A 26,327-nucleotide genomic window follows, 5' to 3' on the forward strand; every position below is an offset into this window, starting at 1 on the left:
CTTTGTGGCTGGAGAAGGGGTGTTTAAAATACAATATTTTTAAGGCTCTGTGTGAGCAAGATAGAGAGAGATGTTGAAAATAGAGAAAAGGAGAGAGAGAGAGAAAAGGAGAAAGAGAGAGAAAGAAACTCTGAAACAGTATAAACAAACACTGAAATGCAAGAAATTGAATTATACCAATAAGACACTTGATGAAATTGAAAACGCAAATACAGCTAAATCAGCGCCGCCTTATGGGACTCCTTATCACGGCCGGATGTGATGCAGCCTGGATTCAAACCAGGTATTGCAGTGACGCCTCTTGAACTGAGATGCAGTGTCTTAGACCACAACAACCAAAATCCATTAGATTACCCAATAACCCAATAACCCAATAAGAACTAAATGAAAAGCTAAAATCTATAAAAAAGCTAGTGGTCTAGACAACATCAGAAATTAAATGCTGATAAACAGCACACCTGAGTTGCAAAATGCTGTGCTTAAATTGTTCAACATGCTACTAACTTCTGTCTGCTTTTCTGAAGTCTGGAACCAGGGGCTCATCTCCCCTATCTACAAAAGTGGAGACAAATCAGACCCCAATAATTACAGGGGAATTTGTGTAAACAGCAACTTGGGGAAGGTTTTCTGTAGCATTTTGAATTCATGAACTCAAACCTTCCTTCAAGAAAAAAATGCAATAAGTAAATGTCCAAATGGCTTTCTCCCCAACCATCGCACTACTGACCATATATATACACCTTACGCACACTAAATAATAAACACGTCCACCAAAAAAAAGAGTGCAAAATCTTTGCTTGCTTTATTGACTTTAAAAAAGCATTTGACTCTATTTGGCACAAAGGGCTATTCTACAAAATTATCCAAAGTGGGCTTGGTGGTAAGGTGACTTAATATGACTTAATATGACTTAATATGACTTAATAAAATCTATGTTCACAGAAAACAAGTGTGCAATAAAAATCCAAAACCAAAGAACATAATTATTTTCACGTCGAGGTGTGAGACAAGGCTGTAGTTTGAGTCCAAACCTTTTCAAAATTTATATCAATTAATTAGCAAACATGATTGACCATTCTCCAGCCTCAGAACTCACACTATTTGACACAGAGGTAAAATACCTGCTATGTGCTGATGATTTGTTTCTAACATCACCAACCAAAGGTCTTCAACAGAATCCTAACATTCCAGAGCAATATTTCCATACATTTTTTTATTTTACCTTTATTTAACTAGGTAAGTCAGATAAGAACAAATTCTACAATGACAGCCTACCCCGGCCAAACACAGATGACAGTGGGCCAATTGTGCACCGTCCTATGGTAATCTCAATCACAGCCAGATGTGATGCAGCCTGAATTTGAACCAGGTGACACCTCGTGTACTGAGATGCAGTGTCTTAGACCACTGCGCCACTAGGGAGCCTGATAACTGGGCCCTGGCAGTAAATATAGATTTTTTTTTTAAATCAGGATTTTCCAGAAAAAACCCAGATGTCAGAAACACAAATAGAAATTCACCCTGAACAACACCATAATTGAACACACTAAAAATTACTCATACCTTAGTCTGACCATATCTGCATGGGGAAATTTGAATATGGCAGTGAATGAACTCAAAGAAAAAGGCCGCAGAGCATTGTACACAATAAAAATGAAATTATTCAAAATCAACATCCCAATTAGAATTTGGACCAAAATATTTGACAGTGTAATCCTACCAATAGCTCTTTATGGAAGTGAGGTTTGGGGGCCACTCAATAAACTGGATTTTAAAATGTGGGACAAACATCCAATTTGAAGCCCTACATCCAGAATTCTGTTGTAAAATTCTACAAGTCCAGAGAAATACATCAACTAATGCATGTAGGGCAGAATTGGGCTGCTTTCCAGCAGTACTGAAAATACAGACAAGATCATAAATATTTTGGCTACATCTAAATTCAAGTCCAAATTCAAGTCTGCAATTTAAAGCACTTCAAACCCAAGAGCTGAGCCCAGAAACGAGCCCTCTCAGTCAGCTGGTGTTAGACTTCACCAACCAAGCTGACACCAGCACTGCTTCAAAAGAAAGAATTCCAATAAACAAAATCATGAACCAATCAAAGGACTCATATTTACAACATTGGAAAAACGAAACAAAATCCCAAAGCCGACTAAATTGCTATTTGGCTCTAAACAGAGAATATGAATTGACTGATTATCTCTACTCTGTCAGAGATACGAAGCAGAGACAGATCCTTACCAAGTACAGGCTGAGTGACCACCGATTAGCAATAGAAACCAGCAGACATAAAAAGACATGGCTACCCAAAGAGGAGCGTGTATGTGGTCACTGCACGACAGGGGAGGTAGAGACAGAGAGGCACTTTCTCCTTTACTGTCATAAATATTCCTCACCAAGAGATTCATTATTCACAGAAATGACTACATTTATTCACAATTTTAACTTATTAAACCCAGAGGAAAAACTAAAAATACTCATGGGCGAAGGAGCAATGGCTCCTCTTGCAGCCAAATATGTATTTGCCTGCCATAGCCTGAGGGACACTGAATAATAACATCTGCATAGTAAGCAGTAACTTACTTATTATTACTATTATTGTTGTTGTGATTATCATTCCAAATAGTAGTGGTATGGGTGGGGATGGTAATGATAACAGTTTAGTGATGGTGGTAGTAGTAGTAGTAGTAATGATGATAGTAGTTGTAGTACTGATGTAATGGTGTAGATGACCGTTATTTAGTTATAAGTTAGTTATAGATTCATTTTCCATATTTATATTTTTATATTTATTATATTTCTACTATTGACTGTCACCATTTTATTGTTGTCAACAAAAAAAATCTTGTTGTTATTATTAGCGGCAGGTAGCTTAGTGATTAGAGCGTTGGGCTAGTAACCGAAAGGTTGCAAGATCGAATCCCTGAGCTGACAAGGTAAAAATCTGTCGTTCTGCCCCTGAACAAGGCATTTAACCCACTGTTCTTAGGCCGTCATTGAAAATAAGAATTTGCTCTTAACTGATTTTCCTAGTTAAATAAAGGTACAATTATTATTATTTTATATTATTATTTGTTATTCTTTATTATTTTATTACAATGTTTATTGTATAAATTGTTGCATTGGTAATATTGACACAATGTTTTTCATGCCAATAGAGCAGCTTGCATTTGAATTTGAGAGGGAGAGAGAGAGAGAGATGATGAAAATAGATAAAAGGAGACAGCGACAGACAGACAGACAGACAGACAGACAGACAGACAGACAGACAGACAGACAGACAGACAGACAGACAGACAGACAGACAGACAGACAGACAGACAGACAGAGAGACAGATGGTGAAAATATAGAAGAGAGAGAAAGCAACCAAGATAAAAGCCATATCTGGAGAAGGGGATGATGATGAAGAGTGGGAGGTGAGTGATGATATTAATGAGGATGATGTTCTGGGTTTGTCCCCTGCCCGTAGACCAGGTCTATTCAGACTGCCGCCTCAGCAGGACCTGATTCAGCTGTCCCAGTTATTGCCAGCCAACTCCCTTTTCTGCAAGCTGGCCCTTTCCTCTGCCCGATGGCACTCAAACTCAGCGCCATCCTCTTTTCTGATTACCACACATTTCCTTTCTTTTGTCCCCCCTCACTCTCTCTCTCTTTCTCTGTCCTGCTCTCTCTCTCACACAAATCCTTTCTTTCTTTCTTTCTTTCTTTCTTTCTTTCTTTCTTTCTTTCTTTCTTTCTTTCTTTCTTTCTTTCTTTCTTTCTTTCTTTCTTTCTTTCTTTCTTTCTTTCTTTCTTTCTGTCTATTCTCTTTTCCTCCCCCTGCCAGGTATTGTTTAATCTAGGCACTGATGATGATGATGATGAACATGATGAACATGATGACAGCAGCAGCAGGAGTAAAAATGCTCAGGCCTATTTATCGATAATGTGTCAGAGAATATTTTAGTGTTGTTATCGAATATCTTAGTGTTGTTATCGAACACTTCCCAACTACCCAGAAAACCTCAAATGCATTTACCCATTTCCCGAAGAGGGGGAGGGAGGGAGGGAGGGAGGGAGGAAGAATATAGGGAGAAGAGGAGGAAGAGGTATGGCTGATCAATAGTTCACAGTGAATTAAGTAATACCATATTTTGTGTCGATACATATTACAGCGTGTTTAACAGCAGCGAGCCAGAACAGCCTGGCTCCACATCGTTATAGCGACCAGATCAATACAACACTGAAAGAGAGGACCTGTCTGTCAGACAATGTAATTGGCTATCAAAGCTGTGTGAAAATGTGTAAGAACAATATGAAAAGCATCTAGAGATATTTACCTCTGGTCTCAGGCCTGCGCTCAAGGGAGTGTGTGAATAGGTGTACCTGAAGTAAAAAAATATATAATGTTATTGTCCACCCAGAGAGGATAATGTTCCATGTTTTTGAAACCTCCACTAAGGTAGAAATAACAGTAAAAGGCCTATCCCTCAAGGGGCTGGTGAGAGATAGTGTTGATCGCTTCCATCCATCTTGATGGGCTTTGCCAGGTCATCTGACAGGTTAATTGTCTGGTAAGGAGGGGGGGCGTGGGTTTAAGTCCCAGGAGGATACTGCCGAGGTGACCCCAGGCCAAGACAGATAATATACTTAAGCAGTAATGTACTTAAGCAATGTCATATTATGTCTATATACAGTGTTGTAACGATGTGTAAATAGTTAAGTTACAAAATGGAAAATAAATAAACATGGGTTGTAATAACAACGGTGTTTGTTCTTCACTGGTTGCTCTCTCTCTCTCTCTCTCTCTCTCTCTCTCTCTCTCTCTCTCTCTCTCTCTCTCTCTCTCTCTCTCTCTCTCTCTCTCTCTCTCTCTCTCAAATGTTGCCTATATTTTGGTTGTCAGTGGGGGTGGGGGTGCGAGGTGACAGCTGTGGCCCCGCCTGGTCGATCAGCTGCAGAGGGACCCCACCAGTCCAGAGAGGAGAAAGAAAGGGAGGGGATCAATAGGCGCTGGTGTGGGTCTCACTTTCACTCCTTCAATCTCTCTGCTGGGCTGAATGCGCGAGCCCCCGTTCTTCGAACACTATTTCTGTTCTCCAGCGCGCAAGGAAGCAGGTCCAAATCCTGATTACAGCATCTTGCTCACTGAAATCCCGAAATATCGGGGGAAACCATGACAACAGCAGAAACCGGAGATTGAGAGCTGAGTTGCAGTCAACAAACTGCCAGTCGAACCAGTAGAACGGGGAACTCTGATGTGAGGGAAGAAGCATCGTGTTTTACAAGAACAGTTTGATTTCAAACCCCTGGCTTTTTCTCTGTCAAGTATGGAATCCTCGATGACGCGCGCAGAGCAGAATATCATGACAGTCCTATGGGGAGTGATGGTCATGGCCTCAAGCGGCCATAGCGCACGAATTGTCAGTGGTAAGTTGTGATGATAACTTTTATCAAGTTCGTACAAAAACACAATAAGTATTAGAAGACAATAAGATATCCTCAAAATCAAAAGAATCAAAGAACAATTTATTGATCATTCACATGAAAGAAACAATAATCTCAAGCGTAAACTACCAGTGAAATGTAACCATTTGTGACTCTGCTAAAGTTATAGGTCTGTCTATAGCTCATCATCATCATCATATTTAGATGGAAATGTGTGAATTTGGGAGTTAAGATTGGTCACACAATAGGTTAGGCTATCTGAGCCAGTATAACGTTTTGTCCATATGGAACCATGTTTTCCAATCCTTGCATTATTCCTGTAAAAAATGTAATTACTTGTAAAACTGTTATTGATGCAAATTTGCTGTTATGCTTTATTGCAGGTTTGTTTTTCGAATTGTTTATTTCAATATCTATGTTTTTGCATGTACATTATTTGATTGATTAATTAATCGAATGCTACTCAAATATAAATAACGTACATTTTTCTAAACTATTCCAATCTACTTGGATTTGTTGCACCCTTTACTAAAATGGTTGTTCCAGTTTAGATGTTTAAGGTATAAGGTTCTGCTTTTCTTTTCTTAGTCAACCTTGTGTTCTTTTGCTTTGTGTTCTGGAACATAGCCCTGTTACTTTGTGTTCTGGAACATAGCCCTGTTACTTTGTGTTCTGGAACATAGCCCTGTTACTTTGTGTTCTGGAACATAGCCCTGTTACTTTGTGTTCTGGAACATAGCCCTGTTACTTTGTGTTCTGGAACATAGCCCTGTTTCTTTGTGTTCTGGAACATAGCCCTGTTACTTTGTGTTCTGGAACATAGCCCTGTTACTTTGTGTTCTGGAACATAGCCCTGTTACTTTGTGTTCTGGAACATAGCCCTGTTACTTTGTGTTCTGGAACATAGCCTTGTTACTTTGTGTTCTGGAACTTAGCCCTGTTACTTTGTGTTCTGGAACATAGCCCTGTTACTTTGTGTTCTGGAACATAGCCCTGTTACTTTGTGTTCTGGAACATAGCCCTGTTACTTTGTGTTCTGGAACATAGCCCTGTTACTTTGTGTTCTGGAACATAGCGCTGTTAATTTGTGTTCTGGAACATAGCCCTGTTACTTTGTGTTCTGGAACATAGCCCTGTTACTTTGTGTTCTGGAACATAGCCCTGATACTTTGTGTTCTGGAACATAGCCCTGTTACTTTGTGTTCTGGAACATAGCCCTGTTACTTTGTGTTCTGGAACATAGCCCTGTTACTTTGTGTTCTGGAACATAGCCCTGTTACTTTGTGTTCTGGAACATAGCCCTGTTACTTTGTGTTCTGGAACATAGCCCTGTTACTTTGTGTTCTGGAACATAGCCCTGTCTTTCATTTTTGTTAATTGATTTCACCTGTGTTTGTTTCTCACCTGGTCTCATCAGCTCCCTGTTTAGTTCAGTTCTTTCTGTTTGTATGGCTGTGAGGTATTGTTTGTTTTGACTGCCTGCATGTGTTTGACCATTGCCTGCCTGCGACCACGATTCCTGCCTTCTGTGTAGGCTTAATAGACATCTGGCCGCGGTCTGCGCGTGAATCTACACCTTTTTCTCCCTGAGTATTCATTACATAAGGTTCTCTCATACCTTAATCTTCCTAACCCTGGCATTCATTTTGAATGTAGATTGCGTGTGAATTAAAATGTGTCTTGCAGGCCTGATGTGACCTGTAAACATAGAAATTACAACCAGTAGACAGAGATAGTGCTGATGTCATCCACATATTCCTATGCAAAACTCCTGATGGTGCATTTGAAGCGCGCCATAGTGCTGAATGGGGCTGAATGGCACCAAAACATCGCTAAGGGTCATGGTGAAAGTGTCACTGCTTGCCAGCCTGTGTTTGGTCTGTGTCAGTACCGTACGTGGTCCTGTGTGACGGCAAATATAGTAGTCAGAATGAATCACAATTGAATTAAATATCTGGACTTGTAGCGAACTTTAAAATAGTTCACTGGTGGGGATCGAACTTGATCATAAACACATTCTAGAGCGCAAAACGGCAGTCTAAATTTTGGGGGGGCTGTTCTGGCTATTGTAATTTACATAGGCTTTCTGGTGCAGACCAGGACTTTTGGCACCGCTAGGTTGATACACAGTACCCAATCAGCAGAGCTCGTGACTTCACACTTCAGACAAGACATTGGGGGTCTGCCTGTAAACTATGAGTTTCAGGCCACTGTATTAGGGTACAACTAGGCCCTCAAAAAAAGGCCTTATGAAGTATGTATTGTCGTAAAGAATTTAATTTGAATGACAACATATTCACTTAAGATCTAATTTGGTGAAGGCCACAGGACTGTAAATGAATGAATGTAACAAGTATGTCTCTGGCACTATCAAACCAGTCAAATAAGGCTTAAAACCCTACAGCAGAGCTATTAAATTCCAGTCCTGGGGGGCTTTTTTTGTATGGCTCTTCAAAGAACTATGTATAGTTGCTCAGAGATCCTAAAATGGTTCCATTATGGCATCGCTCTCAATAACATTATTTGGTTCCAACTCACACATATTTGTTTTTAAAGTGTACTGTTACAGATTCTGAGTTGTGTGTGCATATGCTTGCCTTCGTGCTTGTTATGAATGTGTGTGAACCTGTTAAGAGTTTGTTTACCAGGGAAATATCCTTATCGGATTTACTGCCTGGTGGTTATTGGGGTTGTAAAGATTGAGTGTAAAGTCTATTTATTGTTCCTTCCCTCTGGGACTCTACATTTTTTAAATACAGTACATAACTTACAGCAGACTGCTGTTCTACATGTGTCAGTGCTGTCAGTGTCATAGGGCAGACTGCTGTTCTACATGTGTCAGTGCTGTCAGTGTCATAGGGCAGACTGCTGACTTAACATGTTTGTTTTCAAATCTGTTACAGAGCGAGAGAGAGAGAGTCTGATATTATATTTCATTAGGGTGAGATATGTAGTCTTGCTAACACCTATCTCTCAAAGTCCTACTGTCGTCAGTCTGGAATGACTAAGAGATATGCCCTACGTGCAACATTTCCCTTCTGTGTGATTTAGACTAAATAAACTGCACGTGACACAGAGGGGAAAGAAATACTGAAAGAGACAGACAGAGAATCAGTGGGACAGGGGACTAATGTTCCAAGACTGAGTACGCTGAATAGTCAAAAACAATTCCAGTGCTCTAATGCACTCACAAAACAGTCATTAAAGAAAATCTAAATGCATATTCCCATGAAACTGATTGAGATCGAGTGATTGGCATTCACAGGCAGTTATCACCGGTAAATGGTGAATTATCATTGAAAGTAGGTATGCCTGACTTGGTGTTTGAGGGTATTAAAAACAGAACCTGTTCCCGTGGTGGTACTGTATGTCTGGGTATAGGCAAACAGTACAATTGAAGGATGCATTTTATGCATAGGCCTATTCTACAATGATATTCAATAGGCTACATTTATTGAGAAATGATCACATAATAAAAGATCCTAAATTGCGCTCCCTCACCTAATAAAATAGCACTACACCACTGGAATGAAAGGAGAGTTGGCGGGTGCACAGTGCACTGTTCGGATGCTGGGATTATTTTGGATGAACGTGTGAAGATTTCCTCCTTTTTTGACAATCAGATGAAAACATCATGACTGGTTGTGTTCATACCACATTAAAAGGTAATACATTTTTACAGTTAAATTATACGTCTTTACTCTAAAACCCAAGTGCTTGAACACATAGGAGGTCCCATGAAAAAAATGGGCCCCCTTAAGGAAATCAAATGCCCGTCCAACTGATTCCTTCTTGCACCGGCCCTGCAGAGAATCGGTGAGAGAGGGGGATTGATGATCATTGAGAGAGACAGACAGATAGAGAATCAGTGAGAGAGACAGACAGATAATCAGTGAGAGAGACAGAATCATTGAGATAGACAGACAGATAATCAGTGAGTCAGACAGACAGAGAATCAGTGAGAGAGACAGACAGATAATCAGTGAGAGAGACAGACAGAGAATCAGTGAGCGAGACAGACAGAGAATCAGTGAGAGAGACAGACAGATAATCAGTGAGTCAGACAGACAGAGAATCAGTGCGTCAGACAGACAGAGAATCAGTGAGAGAGACAGACAGAGAATCAGTGAGAGAGACAGACAGATAATCAGTGAGTCAGACAGACAGAGAATCAGTGAGATAGACAGATAGAGAATAAGTGAGAGAGGGGGATTGATATTCTCAGAGGATGAAAAGGGGTGGTGAGGGGAAGTAATGAAGGAGAGAAACTAAGGAAGAGGTGAATAAGGGGGAAGGAAGAGCAAATTAGGCATTTAGAGAAAAGAAGGAGAGAGAGAGAGAGAGAGAGAGAGAGACAGACAGAGAGAAAGAGAGAGAGAGAGTTTGAGGGAAAAAGAGAGAATAATAGATCAAAAATGGGATTTGAGGAATCAGAGCAGCAGAGGCAGGATAGAGAGAAGGAATGAATGAAGGAGCGCAAGAGAGAGAGAGAGAGGGGGGGAAGAGAAGAAGAAAGGCAGATAGAAAAGATGATGACGATTTCGGTTGAGAAGAAGAATTTTGAGATATCCAAACAGGAAGAAGAATGGCGCCAGAGGGGATGGCTGCTGTTTCACGGGCTCCTAACCAATTGTGCTATTTTGTGGGGCGGTTTTTTCATGTTGTTTGTAACTTATTTTGTACATGTTTCTGCCACTGTCTCTCATGACCGAAAATAACTATTGGATATCAGCACAGCGATTACTCACCTGGAACTGGACCAAGATTTTTTATTTAATGAGTCTGAAGCGAAGGACATACTGTTGCTCCCGAACCAGGCTCAAATCACATCATTATGAAGAGGAGATGAGGAGATACAGGGGCCGCAGATCACATCATTCACATGAAGAGGAGATGAGGAGATACAGGGGCCACAGATCACATCATTCACATGAAGAGGAGATGAGGAGATACAGGGGCCGCAGATCCGGGTGCCTTGTGAGAATTCGTTGGCGAGTGGGTAACCTGCCTCTACCACCCGTGCTATTGGTCAACGTGCAATCATTGGAGAATAAACTAGATGATGTCTGTTTGAGATTATCCCATTGGGACATTCAATACTTTCACAGAGTCGTGGCTGAATGACGACATATAATATACAGTTGGCTGGGTCTTCCATGCATCGGCAATACAGAACAGCTACGTCTGGTAAGACGAGGGATGGTGGTCTGCGTCTATTTGTTAATAACAGCTGGTGCGTGAAATCTAATATCAAAGAAGTCCCAAGGTTTTGCTCATGTCACGCCTGCTCCCCCTCCCTGGCGCTTGAAGGCGCCAGGCTACCCGTCTTTACATGCACCTGTCATCATATTAACCTCAGCAGCGCTCATTGGACTCACCTGGAATCCTTCACGTGGTTGATTGCCCCCTGTATATCTGTCTGTTCCTCGGTGGTGTTCCCTGTGTCCGCAATAATTGTTGTTACGTGTTGCTGTTCAGACTCTGTTCCTGTTCTGTTTTGTGTCCGTCAGTTATTAAACCTTCCCTCCCGGTACCTGCTTCTCATCTCCTGTGTCGATCCTTCCAGAATGCGGACACCATTACAAGAAGCATCAGGGAGGTTTTTAGGGTCTTGTTTTGTTGGTGACGTCGGACCCGGGGGCCGCCGCCGATGGAACCCGGGGTGCCTAAGTTGGCTCGTCTGGATGTCATGCTCTAGGTGGCTCAAGAGGTTTCATTTCCTCAGTTGGCTCAGCAGGTTCTCATCCCATGTCATGCTTCAGCCGGCTCATTGGGCTCGAATGCCTCAGCTGGCCCATGAGTTATTTTGTTTTATTGGTGACGTCGGGCTTGGATTCCGACGCCGATGGAACCAGGGGTGCCTCAGCTAGTTCGTCGGGCTGTCATGCCCTAGCTGACTCGAGAGGTTTCCTTGCCCCGGTTGGCTCCGGAGGTTCCCATCCCACGTCGTGCTTCAGCTGGCCCATGAGGCTTCTACGCCGCATCGGGATCGTCAGGCTGTCACGCCTCGGCCGACCTGTCCGGTTCGCCCAGGTGGGATGCCAGGGGGCGCCCCTAGATTAGGGGGTACCCCCAACGCCTGCTCCCGCTCCCCCTCCCTGGTGCTCGATGGGCGCCCGTCTTTACATGTACCCGTCTTTACATGCACCTGTCATCATATTAACCTCAGCAGCGCTCATTGGACTCACCTGGAATCCTTCACATGGTTGATTTCCCCCTGTATATCTGTCTGTTCCTCGGTGGTGTTCCCTGTGTCCGCAATAATTGTTGTTACGTGTTCCTGTTCAGACGCTGTTCTTGTTCTGTTTTGTGTCCGTCAGTTATTAAACCTTCACTCCCGGTACATGCTTCTCTACTCCTGTGTCGATCCGTTCAGCTCGCCTCAGGTAGAGTACCTTATGATATGCTGTAGACTAGGTATTCCTAAACTGGGTACTGGGGGGGTACACCACACAAAAATGTGATTCACATTAAAAAATATATAAATAACAGTCCAAGATGTGTTGGTATCAGTACTGATGGCGCAAAAGCCATGACAGGGAGACATAGTGGAGTGGTAATGCGCGTGGAGTGGTATTGCCCCTGAACTCTCGTGTATTTTCTGCATAATGCAATGATATGGGCAGCGACCATGTAACGCTTTTACAACATACAGAAGTGCGCTGGTATCAAGGGGAAAAGTATTGACATGTTATTTTAAATTGAGAGACGAGCTTGAAGTTTTCTTTACTGACCATAATTTTCACTTGTCTGAACGCTTGCATGATGACAAGTTTCTCACACGACTGGCCAATCTGGGTGATGTTTTTTCTCGCCTGAATGTTCTGAATGTAGGATTACAGGGACTCTCCTTAACTATATTCAATGTGCGAGCCAAAATTGAGTCTATGATTAAGAAGTTAGAGCTCTTCTCTGTCTGCATTAACACAGGTCTTCCCATCATTTTATGATTTTTTGTGTGCAAATGAACTCAGCCTTACGGACAATGTCAAATGTGATATAGCGATGCACCTGAGTGAGTTTGGTGCGCAATTACGCTGGTACTTTCCCGAAACGGATGACACAAACAACTGGATTCATTATCCCTTTCATGCTCTGCCTCTAGTCCACCGATATCTGAACAAGAGAGCCTCATAGAAATTGCAACAAGCAGTGAAATTTTGATTTTAATCAGAAGCCATTGCCATATTTCTGGATTGGGCTGAGCTCAGAGTATCCTGCCTTGGCAAGTCGCACTGTTAAGACACTGATGCCCTTTGCAACCACATACCTATGTGAGAATGGATTCTCGGCCCTCACTAGCATGAAAACTAATACAGGCACAGACTGTGTGTGGAAAAAGACTGAGACTCTCTCCAATACAACCCAACATTGCAGAGTTATGTGCATCCTTTCAAGCACACCCTTCTCATTAACCCGTGGTGAGTTATTCACAATTTTTGATGAACAAATAAGGTTTCGTACGTAAGATGGCTAAGCAAAGAGCAAAATGATTGATTATTATTACATTATTATTTGGTGCCCTGGTCCTATAAGAGCACTTTGTCACTTCCCACAAGCTGGATCGCGACAAACTCACACTCAGTCTTATGTTTAATAAATGTATCGTATAGTGTGTGTGTGTGTGGCAGGCTTACAATGATGTCAAAAATCAACATTTGAGAGTGCACTGACCCTGGTGCTAGAGGGGGTACGCAGCTAGAGGTTGAATGTTTGAAGGGGCACGGGACTATAAAAAGTTTGGGAACCACTGCTGTAGACCACACTATTTATGAAGAGAGTTTTCATCAATATTTTTTGTAGCTGTCTATTAACCACAACATACCGATGCTGGCACTAAGACCGCACACAATGTGCTGTGTTAGGCCATAAGCAAACAAGAAAATACTCACCCAGAGGCGGCGAACCTAGTGGCCGGGGACTTTAATGCAGGAAAACTTAAATCCGTTTTACCTAATTTCTATCAGCATGTCAATTGTGCAACCAGAGGAAAACAACTCTAGACCACCTTTACTCCACACACAGAGTCTCGTACAAAGCTCTCCCTCATTCTCCATTTGGCAAATCTGCCCATAATTCTATCCTCCTGATTCCTGCTTAAAGGCAAAAACTAAAGCAGGAAGTACCTGTGACTCGCTCAATACGGAAGTGGTCAAATGATGCAGATGTTAAGCTACCGCACTGTTTTGCTAGCACAGACTGGAATATATTCTGGGATTCAGTGAGATAGACCACAGTCACTGTTTTCATCAATAAGTGCATCGATGACGTCATCCCCACAGTGACGTCCCTACATGCCTCAACCAGAAGCCATGGATTACAGGCAACATCCACACTGAGCTAAAGGGTAGAGCTGCTTCTTTCAAGGAGAGGGACACTAATCCATATAGAAATCCTGTTATGCCCTTGGACGAACCGTCAAACAGGCAAAACGTAAATACAGGACTAAGATCGAATCCTACTACACCAGCTTTAATGCTCGTCGGATGTGGCAGGGCTTGCAAACTATTACGGACTACAAAGGGAAGTCCAGCCGCAAGCTGCCCAGTGACACGAGCCTTCCAGATGAGCTAAATTCCTTCTATGCGCGCTTCGAGGCTAGCAACACTGAAGCATGCATGAGAGCACCAGCTGTTCCGGACGACTGTGTGATCACACTCTCCATTGCCGATGCGAGTAAGACTTTCAACAGGTCAACATTCACAAGGCCGCAGGGCCAGTCAGATTACCAGGACGTGTACTCAGAGCATGTGCTGACCAACTGGCAAGTGTCTTCACTGACATTTTCAACCTGTCCCTGACCGAGTCTGTAATACCTACATGTTTCATGCAGACCACCATAGTCCCTGTGATCAAGAATGCCAAGGTTAACCTGCCTAACTGACTACTGACCCATAGCAATCACGTCTGTAGCCATGAAGTGCTTTGAAAGGCTGGTCATTGCTCACATCAACACCATCATCCCAAAAACTTTAGACCCACTCCAATTCGCAAACCGCCCCAACAGATCCACAGATGCCGCAATCTCTATTGCACTCCTCAATGGATTTTCCCACCTGGACAAAAGGAAAAAAACAACACATATGCCACGCTGATCCTCAACACGGGGGCACCTCAGGGGTGTCCATTCCTGTATTCCCTGTTCACTTACGACTGCGTGGCCAAGCACGACTCCAGCACCATCATTAAGTTTGCTGAGGACACAACAGTGGTAGGCCTGGTCACCGACAAAGATGAGACAGCTTATAGGGAGGAGGTCAGAGACCTGGCACTGGGGTGCCAGGACAACAACCTCTCCCTCAACGTGATCAAGACAAAGGAGATGATTGTGAACTTTAGGAAAAAGAGGACCGAGCACACCCTCATTCTCATCGATGGGGCTACAGTGGAGCAGATTGAGAGCTTCAAGTTCCTTGGTGTCCACATCACCAACAATCTATCATGGTCCAAACACACCAAGACAGTCGTGAAGAGGGCACGACAATGCCTATTACCCATCAGGAGACTGAAAAGATTTGTCATGGGTCCTCAGATCCTCAAAAAGTTCTACAGCTGCACCATCAAGCACATCCTGACTGGTTGCATCACTGCCTGGTATGGCAACTGCTCGGCATCTGACCTTAAGGCGCTACAGAGGGTAGTGTATGACCCAGTACATCACTGGGGCCAAGCTTCCTGCCATCCAGGGTCAGAGGAAGGCCCTAAAAATTGTCAAAGACTCCAGTCTTAGACTGTTCTCTTTGCTACCACACGGCAAGTGGTACCGGAGCACCAAGTCTAGGACCAAAAGGCTCCTTAACAGCTTCTACCCCCAACCCATAAGACTTCTGAACAGTTAATCAAATGACTACCCGGACTATTTGCATTGACACCCTTTTTTTCAGTTTATTACCTATGCATAGTCACTTTACCCATATCTACATGTACATATTACCTCAATTACCCCGATTAACCTGTACTCTCGCACATTGACTCGGTACCAGTACCCACTGTAAATAGCCTCGTTATTGCTATTTCATTCGCTTTATTTTTTTTAACTTTAGTTTATTTAGTAAATCTTTTCTTAACTTAAAATTGCATTGTTGGTTAAGGGCAAGTAAGTAAGCATTTCACGGTAAGGTTGTATTCGACGCATGTGATAATTAAAATGAGCATTTGATTTGAGAGCGAGAGAGAGAGATAAAGAGAGATAAAGAAGAGGCAGGATGATGGAGGGAGTGAATCAACAAAGAGAGGAAGAAAGAGAGAAAGGAGGTGAAAATGCTGACTGGTGCGTTGGTTGTCTGTACACCCCGGTTCATTACTGGGTTCCTAAGTGATGATAGTGCAGATTAGATCTAGACCAGGCAGCCAATCATTTAAAGTACCTCCTGGCCACACTGCTATTGTTATCATTAGGCCAATTAACTGGCTCTGTATTAATCACTGGTATTATGCACTGATACACACACACACACACACACACACACACACACACACACACACACACACACACACACACACCACACACACACACACACACACACACACACACACACACACACACACACTCTCCTTATGAGGCTGATCTTTCTGATTTTTATGAGTCCGTCTAAAATCTGGGCCAGATCTACCACTTTTCACCCATTTACCTGGCATGATAGAGGACAGCTTTATTGTGCTGGAGATTGGTATACATGCGTGTGATTGTTTGTGTGTGTCTGTAAAAGGGTCTAACAAAAGCTTGTGAAAGCGTGTTCCCTTTCAGTCGGTCACACGGTATAACATACTATAGGGAGTCAACAACTTATCATATTCACCTGAAGTAAACTGGAAGAAAAAAAATGCCCAATGGGCCAATGAATGCAGAGCCCGCCCTCGGGAGCCCCGCCTTCCTGGTTATAATAGGAGGGCTCGCATCCATTTCCTCAATTCAGTACCGTTCTTCAGCTTGCCTGAAGGAAAATGTGTCAGACAATTGACAAACTTTTCAAACACACGACGGCTACGAGATCCGGCTCCGACTAAGGTGTCTGTTAGTGGGTAGAGAGTACTAGATGTTGTGAGTTTTGGGTCTTGGAGTCAGTTTTTATGTCGCTATCTTCTCTCTACTCTGCTTGTGTAGCCAGTGCTTCCTTACTTGAGTAAGATGGTGGTGGTAAGAGTCCGTTCAAAAAGGCTAACCAGATGGATTTGAACCTCCGACCGTGCCCTAGGGTAGTAGTTCCCAAACTGTGGGGCGCACCTCCCGTTGGCGGGGGGAGGGCACGGGGGTCCAATGCTGGAAGTGGGGCCTGAGTGAAACAGTTTGGGAACCCCTGTCCTAAGGCATGTTGTTTCACATTGAAAATTAAAGATACTCACAAATGCTGTCCTGTTTGCCTGGGGGTGGAAACACTCTCAGACTGCCTTGGCTCAGACCAGTTGGTGTGGCCGGTGTCACCGGGCTGAAGTCAGACTCTCTTGTATGTTGACTTCTTAGGAAGGTTGGGGTTACTGAAGGCCCTCTCTTAAACAAAATGGAATAAAAAAACATTTGGGAGAGAGGGGCAATGGCGTTCTGGCTGGGTTCTCTGCTTCCCTGAAGGTATTCGGGAACCACATTCTAGAAAGGATGTCTCTGACTGGTTCTGGGAATTTTCTTGAAGAAAGAGATGGATGAGATAGCGCCGGCAGGTTCATGTCTCTGCCACGGATATCACGCTGGGCAGCATCATGGAACTCCTCTACAATAGCACACCTTTGATGTCTACCATGAAGCATCACTTGACTGTCTTTCAAATCCAGGCCTCCTTGGAAAGGGTCTGCTGTTGATTCTGGGAGTTCCCTGTTGGCCCAGACTACCTTGGTTCCAAGAGATTGTTATTTATTTTACCAGGTAAATTGATTGAGATCACATTCTCACCAACAACGTGTGGAATAGTTACAGGGAGGAGGAGGATGAATGAGCCAATTGTAAACTGGGGATCATTAGGTGGCCATGAGGGTCAGATTGGGAATTTAACCAGGACACCAGGGTTAACATCCCTACTCTTACGATAAGTGCCATGGGATCTTTAGTGACCACAGAGAGTCAGGACACCGTTTAACATCCCATCCGAAAGACAGCACCCTACACAGGGCAAAGTCCCCAATCACTGCCCTGGGGCATTGGGATATTTTTTTCGACCAGAGGAAAGAGTGCCTCCTATTGGCCCTCCAACACCACTTCCAGCAGCATCTGGTCTCCCGTCCAAGGACCGACCAGGACCAGCCCTGCCTAGCTTCAGAAGCAAGCCAGCGGTAGGATGCAGAGTGGTATACTGCTGGCACAGGGAACCTGCAGTAACCTGTAAACGGTGTACTCGCGTGCTGGCATGGCGGAGAGTTCAGTATCATCAGGATCTATTGCACTAGGCACCCAGGAGAGTTTGATGTGAAATCTGTGGGTTTGTCCCCTGAAAGGCTGAAATCACAGTGTGGCTCATAGTGTTCCTATGGCTGGGTCTGGGAGGGGATTTCTGGCGGCGTGCAGGTTACGCATTTATCCGGGTTAGGCGCATTTATTGAGACTTTGGACTGCCGTGGTTTCTTTCGATGAGGCGGTGCACAAATATTCATGATCAAGTCACAGCAGATGCCATGTTGTTTTGGACTTCCTTGGACTTGGACTTGCAGTTCCAGACTCCTTGGCTCTCTGTGTGAGCCTTTTTGTAACCGGTAGGATCTATGGACTTGGGACGCCATGGTCGATGTTAGGCAGCGTTTTGAGTTACAACAATTCCCCTGTGAGATTGAGCCTTGGGATGCCTTGATGGGCGGCAGCCTGCGGAGTGCACATTTATCAGGGTTAACATAGTTCCCTGTGGGATTGAGCCTTGGGCTGCCTTGTCAGCACGTGAGTACACCGTTTACAGGTTACTGCAGGTTCCCTGTGAGTACATCGTTTACAGGTTACTGCAGGTTCCCTGTGAGTACACCGTTTACAGGTTACTGCAGGTTCCCTGTGAGTACACCGTTTACAGGTTACTGCAGGTTCCCTGTGACTACACCGTTTACAGGTTACTGCAGGTTCCCTGTGAGTACACCGTTTACAGGTTACTGCAGGTTCCCTGTGAGTACACCGTTTACAGGTTACTGCAGGTTCCCTGTGAGTTTGAATCTCTGGCTGCTGTGGTTCATAGACTCTGGTTGACGCTATACAGCGCATGTTTGCGCTTTACCAAGTCACAACATGTGTGCTGCTGTTTTGGAATTGCGGGTTCTTTTTTTGAGTTCTGACATTTCAGTCTCACAAGGTGAGTATTGTTCTTGGAACCGTGGGGACTATGGTCTTGGGCTGCAGTGACTGTGTGTCAGTGCATTTAACCATGTTGCAGCAGGTTCCCTATATGTGGCTCTGACAGTTCAGGCAAGTATTAGTGAAAGATGTGGCTTCTATAAGCCCATTTTAAAGCCGGTGGACGTGTGTGTGCTTGGGCTGCCGTGGACTTCCTGGTTTGGTATCTTCTGAGGAAATGAATGCGAGCCCTGGTATTATAACCAGTAAGGCGGTGCATCTGAGGGCAGGCTCTGCATTCATTGGCCCGTTGGGCGTGTTCTTCACGTGTATATGATTGGTCGTTGACTACCCATAGTGTTATACCTCGTTCCCTCCTTCAGGGAACAGTAGTTATTTGTATGTGCTCACTGCTTCCTGTAAGTGTCACATCAGTAGATGTGTGTTTGTGAGGCGTAACGAGGCTGTTCTGGAACGGGGCCTACAGTGTGATTGGCAGCCCTGCTATACTACTTCCTGTCAGCTGGAGGCACGTCCTGATTGACACAGGTTATTGACCGCTCTGGGTAAGTCAGACTGTAAATTCTACGGACTGAGAGGATGGGAATGCGATGACCACATTGTTTTGGCTGGAAGTCAAGAGTCATTAATCGTGAGTGGGGGTCGATGGGTTGTGTGTGTTAGGGTGGTGTACGACTGATAAGCACAGTGGAGATGTTTGCATTCGATTAAAACAATGGCCACTTCATAAGATGAACAGATTCACTGAGGTGTCATTCTCCTGATGTATACTATTCACTGATATTAACTGATTGATTGATTGATGAGTTGATAGGTGGGTTGATTGATTTGTTAAATGTTTGATTGACAGGTGGGTTGGGTGATTTGTTGGCTGGTTGATGGATGTATTGACTGGAGGAGGGGCTGATCGGGGTGTAGATACAGTAGTCTGGTGAATTTACTGATCACTGATTGGTTGATGGATGGTTTGTCAGATAGATGGATGTAAACAAACCCACAGCCAGGGCCACAGGAACAGTAGAGGGAGAAAGAGGATTTTGAAATGGTTGTGGAACCAGTGCTTGATGCCACTGGTTATTTTACTGGCATACTAATCTTGGTAACCTAGAACCAAAAATCTCACATAAATTACTACAATTTATGTTACGTAGTCTGTCCACGAGAGATTATTGCATACAACTGCCACAGATAGATTTGACAGAATTGTCTATTGAATAATTTATCAATCCATCTGTTAAATCGTCTATTTACAATCAATCAATCAATCAATCAATAGATGATCTCCTTCTCGCCTCAGGTCAGACGGTGTGTCAGGGAGGGGCGGAGCATCCGTGCTACAAGATGGCCTACTTCCGGGACATGACCAGCCGCGTTGCATTCTGGGAGGCCAGACAGGCATGTGAGATGGACGGCGGGTCCCTGCTGAGCATAGAGAATGCTGCTGAGCAGAGACACATAGAGCACCTGCTACAGGTCTGTGTGTGTGTGTGTGTGTGTGTGTGTGTGTGTGTGTGTGTGTGTGTGTGTGTGTGTGTGTGTGTGTGTGTGTGTGTGTGTGTGTGTGTGTGTGTGTGTGTGTGTGTGTGTGTGTGTGTGACAGTACAAACGACACCAAAAACACCTCCTCAAAGTAATTCAATTATGAACATTGTAATATATATATTATATGTAATTGCAGTATAATACACATACAATATATATATTATTTGTTACAGGAGCTTCGGACCTCCTCAACAGGAGCGGGGACAGGAACAGGGGTAGGAGCGGGGACAGGAACAGGGGTTGGAGCGGGGACAGGAACAGGGGTAGGAGCAGGTACCGGTAACGGAGGAATAGCAGACGGTGATTTCTGGATCGGGCTGACAAGGACAGATGGAGAGAACACACAGGAACAAGATCACTTCGCCTCCTGTCCCGACCTCTACCGCTGGTCTGATGGGAGTGTGTCACAGTTCAGGTGTGTGTGTGTGTGTGTGTGTGTGTGTGTGTGTGTGTGTGTGTGTGTGTGTGTGTGTGTGTGTGTGTGTGTGTGCGTGCGTGCGTGCGTGCGTGCGTGCGTGCGTGCGTGCGTGCGTGCGTGCGTGCGTGCGTGCGTGCGTGCGTGCGTGCGTGCGTGCGTGCGTGCGTGCGTGCGTGCGTGCGTGCGTGCGTGCGTATATGTGTCTAGTGGTTAGGATTCACTGCCGCGGCCTGGGTTCGATTCCCGGTCAGGAAACTACTATTTCATGGGCTCCTGAGTGGCTCAGTGGTCCAAGGCACTGCCTCATTACAGTCCCTGGTTCGATTCCAGGCTGTATCACATCTGGCCGGGATTGGGGGTCCCATAGGGGGGTGCACAATTGGCCCAGCATTGGCCGGGGTAGGCCGTCATTGTAAAAAATAATTTATTCTTAACTGACTTGCCTAGTTAAATAAAGGTTAAATTAAAAAAATGTGTGTGTGTGAAAGGAACTGAGACTTTGACAAACCCTTATGTGGCTGTAGGCATGTGTGTGAAGGTCTTTACGTGTGTGTGTGTCAGGAAGTGGTATTTTGACGAGCCGTCGTGCGGAGGGGAGGCGTGTGTAGTGATGTACCACCAGCCCACAGCTCTCCACGGCCTGGGGGGGGCCTACATGTACCAGTGGAACGACGACAGGTGCAACATGAAGCACAACTTCATCTGCAAGTACGAACCAGGTACGACTACACAGCATCACACGGGTACGACTACACAGCATCACACGGGTATGACTACACAGCATCACACAGGTACGACTACACAGCATCACACAGGTACGACTACACAGCATCACACAGGTACGACTACACAGCATCACACGGGTATGACTACACAGCATCACACAGGTACGACTACACAGCATCACACAGGTACGACTACACAGCATCACACAGGTACGACTACACAGCATCACACGGGTATGACTACACAGCATCACACAGGTACAACTACACAGCATCACACGGGTACGACTACACAGCATCACACAGGTACGACTACACAGCATCACACGGGTACGACTACACAGCATCACACAGGTACGACTACGCAGCATCACACGGGTACGACTACACAGCATCACACGGGTACGACTACACAGCATCACACGGGTACAACTGTCACAGCATCACACAGGTACGACTACACAGCATCACACGGGTATGACTACACAGCATCACACGGGTACGACTACACAGCATCACACGGGTACAACTGTCACAGCATCACACGGGTACGACTACACAGCATCACACAGGTACGACTACACAGCATCACACGGGTACGACTACACAGCATCACACAGGTACGACTACACAGCATCACACGGGTACGACTACACAGCATCACACAGGTACGACTACACAGCATCACACGGGTACGCCAACGTCACGGCAGATGAGTTGTGTTTTGTGGAGTGTTCTTTCTGTCTGCCTCTAAGAGCTGTTTCTGTTGTTGTTCTTTAGCCTGCTACAACATTACACTAATAGAAATGCATATCAGTTTTGTTAAATCCATTTTTTGGGGGGGATTCTGATCTTGATCCAGAGAGCCATCTGGTGAAGGAGCAGGGGGACAGGCCTGGAGCTCGTGACCCAGGTGAGGGAACACATAATGGGGCATAGCCTGGCAACAGCAGCCCCTCTCCTGGAGATCTGACTCGGTTTGCTGTAGTATATCCCTACTTGATCTAGTGTCTATCTGTCTGTTCCAGATGTGACGGTGGCACAGACAATAGAGGTCAAACAGGCTGGTCCCAGTGAGGAGGATGGCGCCCCACTCGTAGTCATAGCCGGACCAGGTGAGACAAGTGGAGGTGAGACAGGTGTATGGCAGAACTCCAGAGGGTGAGACAGGTAAATTGATGTAATAGCCTGTCTGTCTGAGGGGCCGTCTCTGCCCTCCTTCTGCAGGGATGTTTCTGGTCTATGTGATCATCCCCACCATCCCTCTGCTGCTGCTCATCCTGGTGGCTTCTGGGACTTGCTGTTTCCAGATGTTCAGCAAGAGGTGAGACACGGCACACCACCGCAACCACCGCAACCTCAAAAACAACATCTCCCTACGTTACGACACAGCTGAACACACCAAGTCCACCCAGTTAAATCAGTACTGCATTACTGATACCCATCCAACTGATTTAGCACTCTGTGATTCTCATACAGCTAAGGCTTGCACAATTCCCATATAAACCGTTTAACCAAATGGTTATGGACGAAGACCGTCATAAAAATATTTTGGGAACGAACAGATGTTGAGGTTGAGGCCGTTTCGGCCGTAACATGGACTCTTAATAATAACGTGATAAAACTTCATCCTTGAGGAAACAAGACATGGAGTCTTTGGTTGTCCAGGTAACACCCCCCACAATGCAGCAGCAGCACACACAGAAATGTAATGAATAGAATGTGACTGGTAAACCCATGGGTACATACGCAATGGCTGCCTGGTATTGTAATGCAAACATTTCCATGGTAATGTAGAATGTTCATTGATCAAAGTGATGGGGCTCATGCAGAGGAATGTATTTTTTATCATGTCAACAACCACAGCACATATTTTAGCAGATGTTTTACTTCCTGCTTTGCTACAGTATGGATAAACTTGCGATGGCCGCCAGTCCACCCGTTATGCCATCATTGGTCCAACCCCCCGTCCGTATGTTGTGATGGATGGGTCCAACCCTCCCCGTTCATCCTATGTTGTGATGGATGGGTCCAGCCCTCCCCGTTCATCCTATGTTGTGATGGATGGGTCCAACCCTCCCCGTTCATCCTATGTTGTGATGGATGGGTCCAACCCTCCCCGTTCATCCTATGTTGTGATGGATGGGTCCAACCCTCCCCGTTCATCCTATGTTGTGATGGATGGGTCCAGCCCTCCCCGTTCATCCTATGTTGTGATGGATGGGTCCAACCCTCCCCGTTCATCCTATGTTGTGATGGATGGGTCCAACCCTCCCCGTTCATCCTATGTTGTGATGGATGGGTCCAACCCTCCCTGTTCATCCTATGTTGTGATGGATGGGTCCAACCCTCCCCGTTCATCCTATGTTGTGATGGATGGGTCCAACCCTCCCCGTTCATCCTATGTTGTGATGGATGGGTCCAACCCTCCCCGTTCATCCTATGTTGTGATGGATGGGTCCAACCCTCCCCGTTCATCCTATGTTGTGATGGATGGGTCCAACCCTCCCCGTTCATCCTATGTTGTGATGGATGGGTCAGGGCTGTAAGTGTTTGGTAAGAACAGTGCTTACTCAGTCATAATCACTGGGATAACACAGGGACGCCTTGTTAGCAAAGAGTGATTTAGCATAACCACTGGCACGGCCTGCTGTCATTACTTATTATTGTGAGTGTGTGTAGGTGGTGTGTTACCCTGGCAACAGATACAGTCTGTGATTTCTGGGTCGATAGCTGGACCCCTCAAAAGTATCCCAACAATAACCAAAGTACAGCTCCCCCCCCCCCCCCCCCCCCCCCCCCCCCCCCCCCCACACACACACACACACACACACACACACACACACACACACACACACACTCTTTATGAGGCTAACCTTTCTGGTTTTTATGAGTCTGTCTAAAATCTGGGCCAGATCCACCACTTTTCAGCCAGTTACCTGGCATGATAGAGGACAGCTTTATTGTGCTGGAGATTGGGATGCATGGACATACACTACAGCACCCTCCCAACTCTCTTCATTCTGCTATGGCCAGCTACTACCTAGTCAGCTTTATGTATCTCTGTCCCGTCTCAGTGATGTGGTTTAATTGATCCAGTTTAATATCTCTGTCCCGTCTGAGTGACGTGGTTTAATTGATCCAGTTTAGTATCTCTGTCCCGTCTGAGTGATGTGGTTTAATTGATCCAGTTTAGTATCTCTGTCCCGTCTGAGTGATGTGGTTTAATTGATCCAGTTTAGTATCTCTGTCCCGTCTCAGTGACGTGGTTTAATTGATCCAGTTTAGTATCTCTGTCCCGTCTGAGTGATGTGGTTTAATTGATCCAGTTTAGTATCTCTGTCCCGTCTGAGTGATGTGGTTTAATTGATCCAGTTTAGTATCTCTGTCCCGTCTCAGTGATGTGGTTTAATTGATCCAGTTTAGTATCTCTGTCCCGTCTGAGTGATGTGGTTTAATTGATCCAGTTTAGTATCTCTGTCCCGTCTGAGTGATGTGGTTTAATTGATCCAGTTTAGTATCTCTGTCCCGTCTCAGTGACGTGGTTTAATTGATCCAGTTTAGTATCTCTGTCCCGTCTGCAGTGACGTGGTTTAATTGATCCAGTTTAGTATCTCTGTCCCGTCTGAGTGATGTGGTTTAATTGATCCAGTTTAGTATCTCTGTCCCGTCTGAGTGATGTGGTTTAATTGATCCAGTTTAGTATCTCTGTCCCGTCTGAGTGATGTGGTTTAATTGATCCAGTTTAGTATCTCTGTCCCGTCTGAGTGATGTGGTTTAATTGATCCAGTTTAGTATCTCTGTCCCGTCTCAGTGATGTGGTTTAATTGATCCAGTTTAGTATCTCTGTCCCGTCTCAGTGATGTGGTTTAATTGATCCAGTTTAGTATCTCTGTCCCGTCTGAGTGATGTGGTTTAATTGATCCAGTTTAGTATCTCTGTCCCGTCTGAGTGATGTGGTTTAATTGATCCAGTTTAGTATCTCTGTCCCGTCTGAGTGATGTGGTTTAATTGATCCAGTTTAGTATCTCTGTCCCGTCTCAGTGATGTGGTTTTAACATATTTCCGAGAGGGGGGTGGATCTCCTGACAGAGACCAGTTAATCATGCCTCTGACTCCCGTCCACCACTGTAAAACTCTTCCTGGAACAATCCCAAAGCCATCTGGGTAATTTAGATTGGCCCCGAACGCTTACAAGTCCCTCCTTTACAACTGGTGACACTTGTGTTTTTACGACACGAAAAACATGACCTGAGGCAATATGAGCAATGAAGAGTTATGAGAGTCAAGGACCGAGTTTTATTACTGGGTATGGCTGGTACTGAAGTGTTTGTGTGAGCAACAGATGTTGTGTTTTACGTACGCACACACTGCTATTGTTTCTCTTAACCTTTTTATAAATGTTTTTCATTTACTAAAGCAAACCGGGGACCAAAACCAGCGTTAACCAATCAACACTCTGGATCTCCAAGACCCCTAAGACGGACAGCATGGAAGTATGAACGGCAGGTGACATCACAAACAAGATCCTCAGAATGACCAGAACCAACAGAATGATAAAGCCTCTCCTCTGATACTATCCCCTGTTCCAAATACCTCTAACCATTCACCTCAACCAATGACCAGCTCTCGTCTTCTACATGTCCTTTGTCCAGTTTGTTCATGTCTCCACCACTCTATTTAGTTTCTCCTTGTTTATTTTTCCCTCTCCTCTCCTCTCCTCTCCTCTCCTCTTTCCACTCTCCTCTCCTCTCCTCTCCTCTCCTCTTTCCACTCTCCTCTCCTCTCCTCTCCTCTCTACCCCTCCTCTCCTCCCCTCCACTCCATCCTCCTCTCCACCACTCCTCCCCTCCACCCCCCTGTCCTGTCCTCCTCTCCACCCCTCCTGTCCTCCTCTCCACCCCTCCATTCTTCTCTCCACCCCTCCTGTCCTCCTCTCCACCCCTCCTGTCC

At 45.0% G+C, this 26,327-nt stretch overlaps 1 protein-coding gene across 1 annotated transcript; it reads left to right on the top strand.

Annotated features, from left to right (window-relative positions):
- Positions 1-4,956: 4,956 nt before the first annotated feature.
- On the top strand, positions 4,957-26,094 carry chodl (chondrolectin). The gene is made up of 8 exons (XM_014181730.3): positions 4,957-5,413; positions 19,987-20,162; positions 20,405-20,646; positions 21,211-21,368; positions 22,237-22,287; positions 22,403-22,489; positions 22,602-22,698; positions 25,795-26,094. The coding sequence occupies exons 1-8, from the start codon at positions 5,314-5,316 to the stop codon at positions 25,874-25,876; spliced, it is 993 nt and encodes a 330-aa protein (XP_014037205.2). The 5' UTR covers positions 4,957-5,313; the 3' UTR covers positions 25,877-26,094.
- Positions 26,095-26,327: the final 233 nt, after the last annotated feature.

This window comes from Salmo salar, chromosome 29, assembly GCF_965601325.2.
Source record: "Salmo salar chromosome 29, fSalSal1, whole genome shotgun sequence".
Lineage (NCBI taxonomy): Eukaryota > Metazoa > Chordata > Actinopteri > Salmoniformes > Salmonidae > Salmo > Salmo salar.

What these genes read in the sequence shown, in the direction of transcription:
- chodl (XM_014181730.3), top strand. Translation starts at nt 5,314, where the DNA reads ATGGAATCCTCGATGACGCGCGCAGAGCAGAATATCATGACAGTCCTA. An exon ending in TAGCGCACGAATTGTCAGTG is followed by an intron (nt 5,414 to 19,986) that starts GTAAGTTGTGAT and finishes TTCTCGCCTCAG; the next exon opens with GTCAGACGGTGTGTCAGGGA. An exon ending in TTCCAGATGTTCAGCAAGAG is followed by an intron (nt 22,699 to 25,794) that starts GTGAGACACGGC and finishes CATTTACTAAAG; the next exon opens with CAAACCGGGGACCAAAACCA.